This window comes from Astatotilapia calliptera, chromosome 18 (assembly GCF_964374335.1).
Source record: "Astatotilapia calliptera chromosome 18, fAstCal68.1, whole genome shotgun sequence".
Taxonomy (NCBI): domain Eukaryota; kingdom Metazoa; phylum Chordata; class Actinopteri; order Cichliformes; family Cichlidae; genus Astatotilapia; species Astatotilapia calliptera.
This window is the reverse complement of record NC_137439.1, coordinates 9,853,041-9,865,998: the sequence shown is the minus strand read 5'-3', so window position 1 is coordinate 9,865,998 and position 12,958 is coordinate 9,853,041. Positions and strand designations below refer to the sequence as shown.

At 40.3% G+C, this 12,958-nt stretch overlaps 1 protein-coding gene across 3 annotated transcripts; it reads left to right on the top strand.

Moving 5' to 3' along the window:
* The first annotated feature begins 500 nt into the window (after nt 1-500).
* Nucleotides 501-12,540, top strand: LOC113010453 (potassium inwardly rectifying channel subfamily J member 10). 3 transcript variants are annotated; one of them, XM_026149501.2, is made up of 6 exons: nt 501-642; nt 6,588-6,933; nt 8,845-9,056; nt 9,280-9,411; nt 10,134-10,311; nt 11,674-12,540. In XM_026149501.2, the coding sequence occupies exons 2-6, from the start codon at nt 6,588-6,590 to the stop codon at nt 12,069-12,071; spliced, it is 1,266 nt and encodes a 421-aa protein (XP_026005286.1). In that variant the 5' UTR covers nt 501-642; the 3' UTR covers nt 12,072-12,540. The 3 variants fall into 3 exon arrangements, with proteins under 3 accessions (XP_026005286.1, XP_026005287.1, XP_080148408.1); XM_026149502.2 differs by lacking the exon at nt 501-642 and adding an exon at nt 2,344-2,487 and having other exon boundaries at nt 6,620-6,933; XM_080292282.1 differs by lacking the exon at nt 501-642 and adding an exon at nt 2,346-2,487.
* The last annotated feature ends 418 nt before the right edge of the window (nt 12,541-12,958 follow it).

Here is a 12,958-nt window from a genome sequence, read left to right as displayed (position 1 = left end):
GTGCTCTGTGGTTTCCCCTAAAAGAGTGTTTGTGTGTGTACTTGTGTGTGTGTAGGTTTGCTGCAGGGGGTGGTTTGTTAGGGCCATTTGTTGGCGCGTGCACATGTCCTTGTGTGCGTTTGTGCAGAATGTGCACGCGAGGCACTGAACATGTGTGTTTATTTCTCTCTGCGTGAATCTGGTGTGCTGCCTGTATGATGTATTCATGGCCCTTTGTGTCATTTTAATAAAAACAAAAGGAAAAAGGGAGACTGTGGGGAGTGGCGATCAATTATTACACCAATTACACAGACTTTCAGGACGCAACAGGGATTCAGGAATGAGAGAGCTCAGGGGGAACAGTGAGAGAGGGGCCTGTTATAAAGCCAAGTCCTGTCACTTTGGGAAGAATTTGTAGCCAGTGAGAGCGGGCTTTGGGTCCGAAACAAGAGCCCGATGAGCCAGTGACTGTCTCCATAATTCTCCTCAGCAGTGTATCAGTGTCGTGGGACGCAGGGTGTTGAAGTTACTCCTGCAGAGTTACAGTCCCAATTGTGTCCTGTGAGCATGACAACAAAGCAGCCATGTGGACGAAAGGCTGAGGCTCCAGGCTCCTAACTCCTCTCTGTACGGGTCAATTAGATTGCAGCCTGCGCTGAAAAGGTAAGCAAATGAATTCTCAACAAAGTGCGCTGGAAATACGAAAGAATAAATCAGAGTTGGACCCGATGATCATTAGACTCGTAAAGTAATAATTCTCCATGGAATTAATTCTCCAGGACAAAGCGATTGTGTAGATGTGTGTAATTATATATTTGAGCTTATTAAATTGATTTGATTTTTTACTGCATGTATTGTTGAACCTAAACAATATTTCAGAAAATGCTGACACACTGCAAATTAGATCATGAGAGCATTGCCTTGCACAATCAGAGGTTGCAAAACACAAAAATCCATGACAGTAGCATAAACGATCTTGAATATATCATTTACAAAATAAAAAGTTAATAAAGGGGACTTGTCTTTTTGTGCTGCATTTTGAAGTAAAGTTTCACAGTTCCTTAAAGTGTTTCTCTTAATATCTTGGTTTCCGGAAGATGATAGATAGATGGACATTTTATCAGCAATCAGCTTGTCAGCAATGATCAGTTTGTTCTTTCCATCTCTGTAAAACATACCATATAAAACAAACTTAAAAATGCTTTGAAAGCTGTGGATACAAATCGAGTTCAGTTTATTTCACAGTGTAAACCAGGCAGAAGGTTTATTATTGTGCATATTTGCTCCAGTTTATTATTTCAGTTTACCTTAAAAAAAGGTTCAATGCTGCCTCAAAAGAGGTAAATCAACAGTTTTTGGTGAAGATCTGCTCAACACTTGAAGAAGTTTACACTTCCCCGCATCTCCATCGCAATGAAACTATAGCATGATATTGTCGATTATATTTCCCCAAATCTGATCTTTAAAGAGGGAGAACACGTCCAATAAATGAACTTTAGATCGTCAGTAAAAAGACGCTTAGAGGATGAGAAAAAAGTTTTTATTTCTTAATGAATCTTAATGAATTTTTTGACAGAAGGAAAAAAACAAAATAACAAATAAAATAAGAAGGGGGAGAAAAGTGTGTGTGAGTGTGTCTGGAGGGGAGGGAGGGGGATTACTCCTCACTCCAGAATACTAATGAGGGCCTTTTGTCACAGATCTTTCTCTCTTTCCCCTTCTGTCTGTGTGCTCTCATTTTCCACTTTACTCATTTCTCCCTCTCTTTCATTTTCACACACACACACACACACACACACACACACACACACACACACACACACACACACACACACACACACACACACACACACACACACACACACACACACACACACCACTTCACAGGACATTCAGGACTTTCACTCATTCATTCATTCACTCAAAAAACTTTAATATAAGCTTCCCTACCTACAAGCCTAATTCAACCAAAATGCACTGATTTGTGTTTACGTTGTGACGACTTGCTTTTCTTCCATCAGTGAAACGTTGAGTCCTCACAATGTGAAGACGTATTTATACTGACACAACATGACTGGCACACATGCATAGCTGTGCACTTGTATTTACATGCATACAAAATGACACACCTACGATCACATAAAAGACACATGTAATTTCAATCCTACTCTCACATAATCACACACACTCTCGCACACGCACACACATGGATGGGCACAGAGTCGTATTTGTCAATGGCGCCTTTTGTTTCTTTTATCTGAGCTCGCAACAAAGCATTCCTGTGTACACAGAGGGGAGAGAGATAGAGAGAAGGAAGGAAGGAAGGCGAGAGAAAGAGGAAAGGAGAAGAAGAGAGAGGAAAAGAGAAAGAGGGAGATCAGGAAAACATCCACTGCTCTTTTTGTCAGACAAAAGTTTTGATTGAGTTCTTGGATTCGTCTCACTGAGGCTGCAGGTACAGTAAAGTTGTAGCGCTGCCATGGAGATGGAATACATCCTGCTGGAGAGGTTCGTTAATAGTTTCCCTCTCATTTACTCTATTAGTTATCTGATACATGGCTGTAGTGGAATTTGCGAGCGTATTCGTGTGTGTGCGGCTGACAGGGACAGGGCTGGGTAAGAGGGTGATGCAGAGTTGAAAGAGTGAAGTTTTCAATTGATCCATTGTAAGTGCAAAGCCTTTGAATGGCTCACAAAAGTGTGATGTAATTAAAGCTGATCGGTTATGTAATCCACAATCAGCAAAGGAGCTATTTTTGATTTATGCTACGAGGCAAAAGTATATGGACACACCTGGTCTAGAGATGAGAATGAGGAAATAATATTTTCACATCTGTGCAAAAAAGTAAAAAATTTTTTGCAGTTTAGAATTTATCAAAAACCCTGACCTCAGCCCTATCTAATGCCTTTGGCACAGATGCTGGCTGCAGGCTGGACCGTGACAGTGTATAATAATTAAGTCCTTTACCGCACTTACATGCAGTTCACCGGAAATTTATTTGACATTGCAGACGAGTAAGAAAAGTGTTTCTAAACTCGTTTGCGTGCAAACTTCCTCAAAAGCATCTCTGGGCCTGTTGTCTTGTTGCAGATGTGAATTGTTACAAATTTCAGCAAAGCGATTTTTCATCTCTGAACTGTTTATATGAATTAATTTTATTTCGCTCAAATTTTCTAGGGGCAAAATCTGTTATTTAGAAAAAGGAGAGAAAGTAAGAGCTGTTTGTTTTTCTCTCCTATACCTTTTACACATCTTTGTTTTTATTGTGAACATCCAAGTAGGGTCCAAACTCTAGGCTGAGAATCCAAGTAAATGATAATTTTCGTTTATGCTATGAAGATGACACATGTAAGTGCCTCTAAAGTGAAACATAGGAGACAGAAAAACAGTCCCCAGCACAGCGGCATTATGAAGGGTGAGAATCTTGAATTAGGTTTAAAGTTTTGCTTTCAGATTCTGTTTGGCACTCTTGCCATCAATTCCTTTTATGGAGAAAACCCCTCAAAACTTTGCCTTGTTGTTTGTGTGATGTGATGGTGATTACACCAGACCTCATTTGCAAGACAGCTGAAGCTTGCCCAACTTATGCTTGCACGAGTAATTTACATTGTCATTTTTGGAGGAAGCTAGTCTGTCAGAAATAAACAACTGCTTTAGAAAAACAGTGTAAATGCAGCTGAAAATAGTGTCAGTTTGACTAGCTGCAAGAATAAAATGCCGTTAAGCCACAAATTCACAGTGTTTTTAGTAATATGTCTGTCACACTGATCATTATATGCAGAATATAATAAACACAATTTTATTACAAAAGATTTCAGTTGCATTGCAGGACTTCTTCTTACTTATACATCTGAGTATTACTTCCACCACTAATATACGTTTGGAGCTCACCGATGCTTCTGTCATTGAGTGGGATCAAATCCCTGAAGCCAGGCTCCAAAATTTTATCAACAATCAGGAAGCTGAAATAAGATTCCCAGTAATCACAAATTATCATGTTAACAGGTGGCCACTTACTTTTTGGCCTGAGAGGACCATGAAGACCAGAGAGCTTTTATATCCTTTTACATGAAAAGGAGAATTTTACATTCTGCTTTAATGAGCGTGAGAAGTTCTCACGGAGTGATCTTCTGAGGATCCAGAGTGTAAAACACCCGAGAAAAGACTTTACAGGAGTCAAGTCTCAGCCTGAACAAGGCCAAAGCACACAGAAAGCTGAACTGGCCCTTTCCCTATCCATCTCTCACTGTCTCTTGCTGTCTCTGGTTTCCAGTCAGAAGTTCACTCTTTGTCCACTAAAGGTCTCCCTGATCAGAATCAACAGTAAGCTTTTTAAATAAACGTTATCTTGATAAACGTCTGAGTTTCCAACAAAGATTTTGACCTTAATTGACTCTTTCAAGTTTCTTCTCTGTCCTTTGGATCACAAATGAGTCTCTGTGTGGGTTGTCTGTTGCGTCAATGAATGCATCCTAATTACTGTCTTCTTTCTTTCTTTCTTTTCACCTTCCTCTTCCTTATCTCCCTGTTTTGTGGGCTATTCTCTCACTTGACCTCCATCATTTGTTGAACGTAAGTGAGCATGTCAAATTATGCAGGAGCTAGCTGTCTGACATGACCTGTATCTAAATATTCTTTCATCTACATATTCATGCAAACATACCAAAATGTAAAAACTGAAAAACTGAAATACTTGCTATCAGATCACGGGGACATTTGAAATTCAGTTTGTCTTTCTAAAGACAGAAATAGACAGGTCTTTTGTTTTAGATGAGGGTTAGTCCAAATATGGGACTAAACATTGATTAGCAGCTGTTTCTCTTCCTGTTTTTCACATCAAGTATACATCGCCCAAACCTGGTCTTAAGAAAGATCTAACCACACTAACAGATGTGTGAGCTTGTACTTCCTCTAATACCAAGTCTCTCCTCTTTAGCATTCACCATCATGTTAACTGACACAAAGTGGAGCTGACAGCTGACAGTAATGGAGATGCTGTCAGTCTGAAGAAATGCATGCATTTCAAAGAACATGCTAAAGGAGTTAGCATCTATGAGTCAGAATATATCATAGTTTATCTTTCCATCACTGGTCACATATTTGTTAGTTAGCTTTTTTGGTTAGTAGTTTACAGCTAGTGAGTCACAGGCACGACATGGTGAGAAAATGTATGACTTCCATGCGTAACTATACTTAGTCACTGAAATTTACTTTTTGAAACCACATTTTAATGACTCACTCTACCGTTTAACCACCATAAAAAGCACCAAGCAGCCCACCTTACCTGAAAAACATGTACAGACTATTCTAAAGAAATGATTTACACAAGAGGAGAGTTCTCTATCTTCTATGTGACACAACACATAAGTTTTGAAACGTGAAGAAATGTTTGTTCTTCCTGTTTCAGGTTTTAGTTTCAAAGATCGCAATCAAAAGAAGAACAAAGCACCCCTTTTGGGCCACACAGTGACGGCATATGTCACTTCTTCATGACTATATTTCAGTAAATTTCCAAACACCAAGAATGCCTATTTACGGAAATAATGGGCAGGGTACAGACATTTAAAATGTGTTAGTGTTAACTTGCCCTCTAAGGGTTTCTTCTTTTATTTCTCACATTTTTTTAATGGTGTTATCTGTTTTATATTTTTAGGGTTTACACAGTCTAACTCATCCATACTATAAGAACAGCCATATGGCACTGGCCTTGCCTTCTCATAATCCTTGATTTGCTGCCTCTAAACTGTTGGCAGGGTGGCACTTCTCATTGCTGCTAAAATATTCATGCTTCAGAAAACTTTCCTTGAGCCATGATATTGGAAATGAAATATATGGTACATGTTAATATGTGTATTTATTCATTCTTCTGTCAGAACTACTCACTGAATATGTGGTGTTCTAATATTAACACAGTGAATTTTAGTAAATTCCTCAAACTATTATTACATTCAATCAGTTTCTGTTGGAGAGTGACTCATGACCAGAGAGGATTCCTGTCTGAGTGAACTCCCAGAACAGTTTCACCAGCTAAAGAATTTCCCACAACAACATGTGTGGGTCTGCATGACCTTTCATCTTTGTTATTCTGTTATTAAAATTATTACCAGGCTGAAACAAACACATATTAGACACGTAGTTTAAATGTGTTAATGAGAGAGCAGATATCTGCAGGGAAGTTACTAACAGCTGCAGTTAGTCATAGTGGGAAGAGTGTAAAGTCTGTACACAGGAAGCCACTGTTATCAGATTGGCTCTGCTTAAATATGAAACTAAAGTTCCTCTAACATGTGTCGGATGTCACACTCAGCTTGCCTCTTTTCAGCTAGCAGGCTTACTGTTCTGAAGGAGCTCAAATCATGAGCTTTTTTTGAAATCCAACCAATTAACTTTGTGCCTACACCTAAAAGTAAAAAGCACAAAACCACAAAATGCAAAGGTTTCCTGCAGCTTACACCACAGCTTATACCTGCAGACCCCTAACAAGGATTGTGCAGATCCTGTATATTTTAAAGCATAACATATTTTGCACTCCAGGATGAGAATGTGTACTTTGTGTCAGACAAATGACCAATAAAAACATTGTATTCCATTTTTTTCTATTTCCCAGATGACATCTGCCACACCTCCTTCCTCTCGTAGCTCCTCTCCACATAAAGTTTGCCACTCGCAGACACAGACAGATGTCTTAAAACCTTTACTTGGTGGTGGCATATCTAGTGGGGGAGGGTCTCTGAGGAAGAGGAGACGTGTCCTGTCCAAAGACGGGCGAAGCAACGTGCGCATCGAGCATGTCAGCGGACGGAGTGCTCTGTACATGCGTGACCTCTGGACAACATTTCTGGACATGCAGTGGCGCTACAAGTTCTTCCTGTTCACTGCCACTTTTGCAGGGACCTGGTTCGTGTTCGGGGTGCTGTGGTACCTGGTCGCACTGGTCCATGGAGACCTTCTTGGTGAGAAAGCAGGGAGAAATTTAAAAGAGCAAAGATCAGGTCATAGGTTCACACTGACACGCCTCACCGGCCTTGAGTTTGGCACATGGAGTCATTCTAAGTGATCTACAAGCGGGTTTTCAGTTAAAAGTTTCAACTGACATTAACAATCATTCACTATTACACCTGAAAAGTGTTTTTCAGTTACATAATTAGTAACTGAATCATACAGAAAGTTTCCAGTTTTGACTTCAAGTCATCTGCACAAAAAGTACCTAATCTTCCTGCGCAGGTTTGTGGTTTATTATGGGTCGAATACAGGAAATGTCTGAAAAAATGTCAGTGCTGACTTTAAAACCCCAAATTATTTATACATTTGAGAAACACTAAAACCTGCAGGTCAGTGCAAAAATATCTAACTATTCAAGTGTTTCAGTTGTCAACCACTGACAGTTTAATACTTAGACTTCCTGCTGACTTCTTTTAAAAAGTGAAAAACCGTTGTGCTGTGTGTGTGAATTCAAATCCATTCAAACCGAATGCACACAGTCATTGCATAAACTGAAACAGGAGTGTTTGCTAAGAAGCTTCCCAGACTTCAGGTGTTCATTGCGCTTTACACGTCATGACTTCTTGCAAAACCTCAGTCATGTCTGTTTAGGACACTCAACCTCAATGTATGTGCAACTGAGCAATGCAAGAAGAAGTGTGAAACAGATCTCATTGCCTTCTTCACACCAAAACAAAGAGACTACAGACAAGTGTGAAAACAACCATAATAGTGAATATAACCTTGACTAAAGAAGTGACTATAAGGGAAAGTGGAGCCAACAAGATCTCCTGTTCAAACTAAATGAAATCAAATTTATTTCTATAGCACATTTTAAAAGACCGGAGTACATCAAACTGTTTCACAATTGTACCGCAGTGCAGATAAAATTAGGGGCAGAGCATGACAGGTAAAACAAGGTACGAACAATACAATTACATAGTGCAATGCAACGGGTCAAAGTCAAACTAATTTGCTTCAAAAGCCAAGTTAAACAACTGGGTTTTTTTGGCGAACAATTGAATGGACTCAGCTGTGCGGACATCGACTGGGAGATTGTTCCAGAGTCTAGGGTCGGCAATAGCAAAGGCAGGGTCACCTCTGGTCTTTAATCGTGACCTTGGTTGCACTAATAACAGTTGGCTAGACGATCATAGTACTGTCTTAGGGTTATACAAGTCGAAGAGACCAGTTAGGTAGCTAGGCGCCAGGTTATTTAGAGTTTTAAGAGTAAGCAAAAGTATTTTAAAATCAATACGGTATTTAACGGGGAGCCAGTGTAAGTTAGCTAGGACAGGAGTGATGTGATCATGCCTTCTCCTGTCTTAAAGCTGCCAGTGCTATTCAGTTTAATTGCTCTATATTTTGTTATTTGTTTGAATTTAAATTTAATCATGCATTTAATAATGCATTTTACTTACAAATCTAACAGATCTATTGCCAAGAAGCATTGTTAAACAAAAAAAATAACTAACTAATTTCCTTACTTTTTGTGCTAACCAGGATGCATATGCAGTGAGGTTGAATGTTATAGGAGGCTTGTAAAGAGATGCAGAGGCTGTTGTTTCTTTTTTTTTACTGAACTTATCTTGTGGTTAAAGTGAAGTTTTAGCTATAATCTGGCAACTATATCATATCTTTATTCTATCTTAGTTTTCGTTAACACACGCCTCTCCCCCTCTTCCGCTGATGTTACTCGTGTCTCAGCAGACAGTGTGTTTAATAGCAAAATCCCTTTTTTAGCCAGACTTTAAATATTCTGGTCTGTTGTTCCATAATAATGTGTATAAAACTAAAAAGCAAATAATAACAAAAGTGTTTATTTTTATATTTTAAAATGACTTAAAAGAGCTTTTGATGCTTTTTTAAACATTTTCCTCCAGAGTTTGACCCTCCATCAAACCACACGCCCTGTGTGATGCAGATGCAGACGCTAACGGGGGCTTTCCTCTTCTCCCTGGAGTCCCAAACAACCATTGGATACGGTTTTCGCTGCATCACTGAGGAATGTCCAGCTGCCATAATCCTTCTTATAGTTCAACTGGTTATCACCATGCTCATGGAAATCTTCATCACCGGTACCTTTCTGGCCAAGGTAGCCAACAAATGAAATATCCATGTAAGATGCAATGAAAAGAGACAAGTGCCTTGTATCAACAAAGCCGTGCAGGTCTTAATTTGTGTTTTGAAAACATTTTTTTTTAAAAAAAAAAGCAGAAGTTGTCTTGACTAAAACAACACTGCAGTGTACATGTGAGCTGCAGGTTTACTTAATAATCATTAACAAAGATGACTCTGACCAAGTTCCTCCTGATCAGGTTGCCCGGCCAAAGAAGCGCGGTGAGACAGTGAAGTTTAGCCAACATGCTGTGGTGTCCGCCCACGAGGGCCGCCCCTGCCTCATGATCCGGGTGGCCAACATGCGCAAAAGTCTCCTGATTGGGTGTCAGGCAAGTATGCATGCAGATACTTTAAGTATACAGTAGCTGAGAAAAGTTCCACTTGTTACGGCAGGTCTAGCGGACCCGACCACAACAAGAGGAATGATTCACCCCCAGTTCGACCCCAAGCAGCACATCACACCATAAGTTAAAATAAGAGATGGTTTATTTACAAGAACAAAACAAAAATGGGTTTCACAGGAGACACTCAGGCTTCGGGGTGGACCCACGCCAAAATAGCAAACAAAAGGAAACTAACTCAGAGGAGCGACTGCTTGCCTAGCCCCAAAGAAACATGACCAAACAACAATCACTTACTTCGCTGACTAACAAAACATGAGAAAACTGTGCCCAACTGCAAAGGCGGTCCACCCCTACTTCCTGCTGGATTCACAAAACAACACAGGGCATGTCGCAACCCCAGCTGGTTGAGGGTAAAACCGAGGATGGATGGATTGCCATCCTCAACCGCGTCATCTTATACCCCGCCTCCAGATCATCATCCAATCCAGGCACACCATCTTCAGGATCCACCACTCCTGGAGGCACACCGGCACAGTCACATTTATATGTCAGAACCCCAGCCCACGAAGACAGCCGTAACACACTCCATACTTGTAAAGACTAGACAATAAAAATAGGTTTAGAGGTCATAGATTAGTGTGAATGAGAAATGTGTCAAACTGGGAACCAGTTGAACTAAAGCAACATGTGCACAATATTCCTATCAGGTGACTGGAAAACTGCTCCAGACGTCTCTGACCAAGGAAGGGGAGACGGTTCGTCTGGATCAGAGAAATGTCCCCTTTCAAGTGGACACTTCCAGTGACAGCCCCTTCCTCATCCTGCCCCTTACCTTCTACCATGTCATCGATGACAACAGTCCCTTGAGAGCTTGGGCAGCCAAGGGTAAGTTTAGCGATGAGAGCAGTAGACTCGGCGGATGGTGTCACAAACTGCATCAGAATGATTTCTTTGACCTTTGTGTCTCATTCCTCTGTCATACAAACATCTGACCCTGAAGGTTTCTAGCACAATTTTACCTCCTTCCAAGGTGCTGGTAGGAAAAGGCAAATGCTTTCAGCAACACTTGTGTTATAGAGAAAAACATCATCCCTCATTCCTCCCTTTCTGGTGTAGGTGGAGAATTTAACAATAGGCCTGCTTTCCACAAATTGTAGTTAGTTAATAAGCCTAGTAATGAACTGTTAAAAATAGCTTCAGTTTCTGAGAAATGTCATGACTAGGTTTACAAAAACTGAATTCATGCAGAAATAAATTTCCTCTTTTTGGTTGTGAAGTCAAAAGATTAAAAAAAGACTTTAAAAAATGAAGCCACTAGCTTAATGTTTTACATGTTGCTTGATGCTGTATTTGTTAATGTAGTAACTATGTCACATTCTTCAGGGGTCTCACACTCATTTTAGTTCATGAGCCACATTATAGTTATTTATTGATCACCTATTAAATAGAGCCTAAATAAAACCAGCTTTTTAAAAACAGATGATCATTTGGAGAATTTTAACAGTACTTCCAGCAGAGACATAGTTTTGTTTCACTGAAAACGCAACAAAACTGTCTCAGTTCTTCATCTGAAAAAAAGAAATGTGAAATGAAACAACATGGTCTCTGATTCCCAACCAGACCATGGGTGATGTCCTTCCAGTAATTAAATGGCTGTAAAGCTGATGACAGTTCTGTCTCCATTACTTCTTTATCTGCATGGACACTTGTTTTTGACGTGAGTTTTCATCTGCATAAAGATTCCCTAGCTGGGCCAACGTCCTCATTTTAGGTTTGACAGCGTTTTAGTAGGTAAAGGTGATGCTTGGACATGAATTGAGCTGCGGTTTGGGGAAGGCCTCGAAGGGGACTGCCGACGGCTCCCGGGCCTGGCAGATCTCCATGTACTAAATAGAAGTGAAGAAGTTAAGAATCGAAAACAAGGAGGGAGGGAGGGTGGGGCACGTAAACGAGAATGAACAGCTTGCAGAACTGGGGGAACCCATAGAGATGACAACCAGAAGGAGCGTTTTTAGAGGCGTGGTCCTGCTCCTGAAATTCCGATACACGATCTCCAATTAAAAGAAGATACACACAAAATGCTCATAATAACACAAATTAAGAGCACTACTAGTGGTTGAAAACCCTTTACTGTAAGTCTTTAAGTGAAATATTCTTATAACTTTCTTTCATCCATTTTGTCCTAAGGATATTCTTGGTCTTTAACTTTAATGTGACATTTCTTTCCATTGTATGTACCTTCTTCAGGTGGTGGCTGGACTGACCCAGAATTGGCTGACTTTGAGTTGCTGGTGATCATGAGCGCCACCGTGGAGCCAACCTCCGCCACCTGTCAGGTTCGCACCTCCTACCTGCCAGATGAGATCCTCTGGGGCTACGAGTTTCCCCCTGTAGTTTCCCTGTCTCCCTCAGGGAAATATGTAGCAGACTTTGCCTTCTTCGACAAAGTGGCCAAGACCAAGACCGCCCCCATTTTTAAGCCATCCAGCCCCCAGCACGGGTACCAGAGCAATGGAGGGGGGACTGTACCTGAGGTGACTGATCCAGAGAAGATTCGTCTGGAGCAGAGCTACAGGGAACAACGAGGAGAGGACCGAGGTCGGGTCAGGGACGCTCCTCTGAGTGTTCGCATCAGCAACGTGTGAAGAGTATAAACCAGAAGGTTTAAAAAGCAACAGGAGACGTCGCCAAGTTCAGTGTAAATAACAAATCAGTGAAACATCATATCGATGAACAGAACAGATTAATGCTGACTACTGTATGAACATGTGGAGTATGTTATTGTCATATGCTTGCTGGGTATGATATATATAGATACACTCACTTGACTGTATTCATATGAAGAAATAACGTCATAACTACAGCTCTTTACATCTGATCACGGCACAAGTCCATTCACTTCACATACACTACATACAGTTTTAACTCAAAAAACTAAAATACAAATGATACAAAAATCAAGTAAAGAAGATGGAAATCTCAGTGGGCACTAACCAAGTTACAAAAAGGTGTGAGACAGTGGTGTTTAATTTTCATTTTTTCCAAAGTAGAGCAGAATAAAGAGTGGGTTTGGAGACGTTATTATGACGAAGTGAGATGGAAACACCCGCCCACTTAAGTAGAAGCACTGAACCGTGTATAATACGCCTAAAATGTATGCAAATGTGTGTTTAAAATACATACCCTGTTACATGTAAACATTTATGTACAAAGGTCATATGACTCTGAGTTTTTGCAGTAAAACAGGAGTAAAAGCAGTTTTTCTGCCTCCTGCAACCCCTCCCTACCCCCGATTTCCTCTAAATGAGTAATATATTTTATATTTCCTGGTAAAAACCCAAACATGTACTGTAATAGTTCAATTAAATGTAGCACTACAACTGAAAAGTAGACAAAGCTGATACGTTTTGTGTTCAGTATGACCTGTATGTTGGTAATGGTATTTGTATTTCATGATTTCTGTCATGCGTGACTGCTGTTGCTGCTTCAGAACATAGCACTTTATGTATGTGATGTAAATTTGCATCTTGAA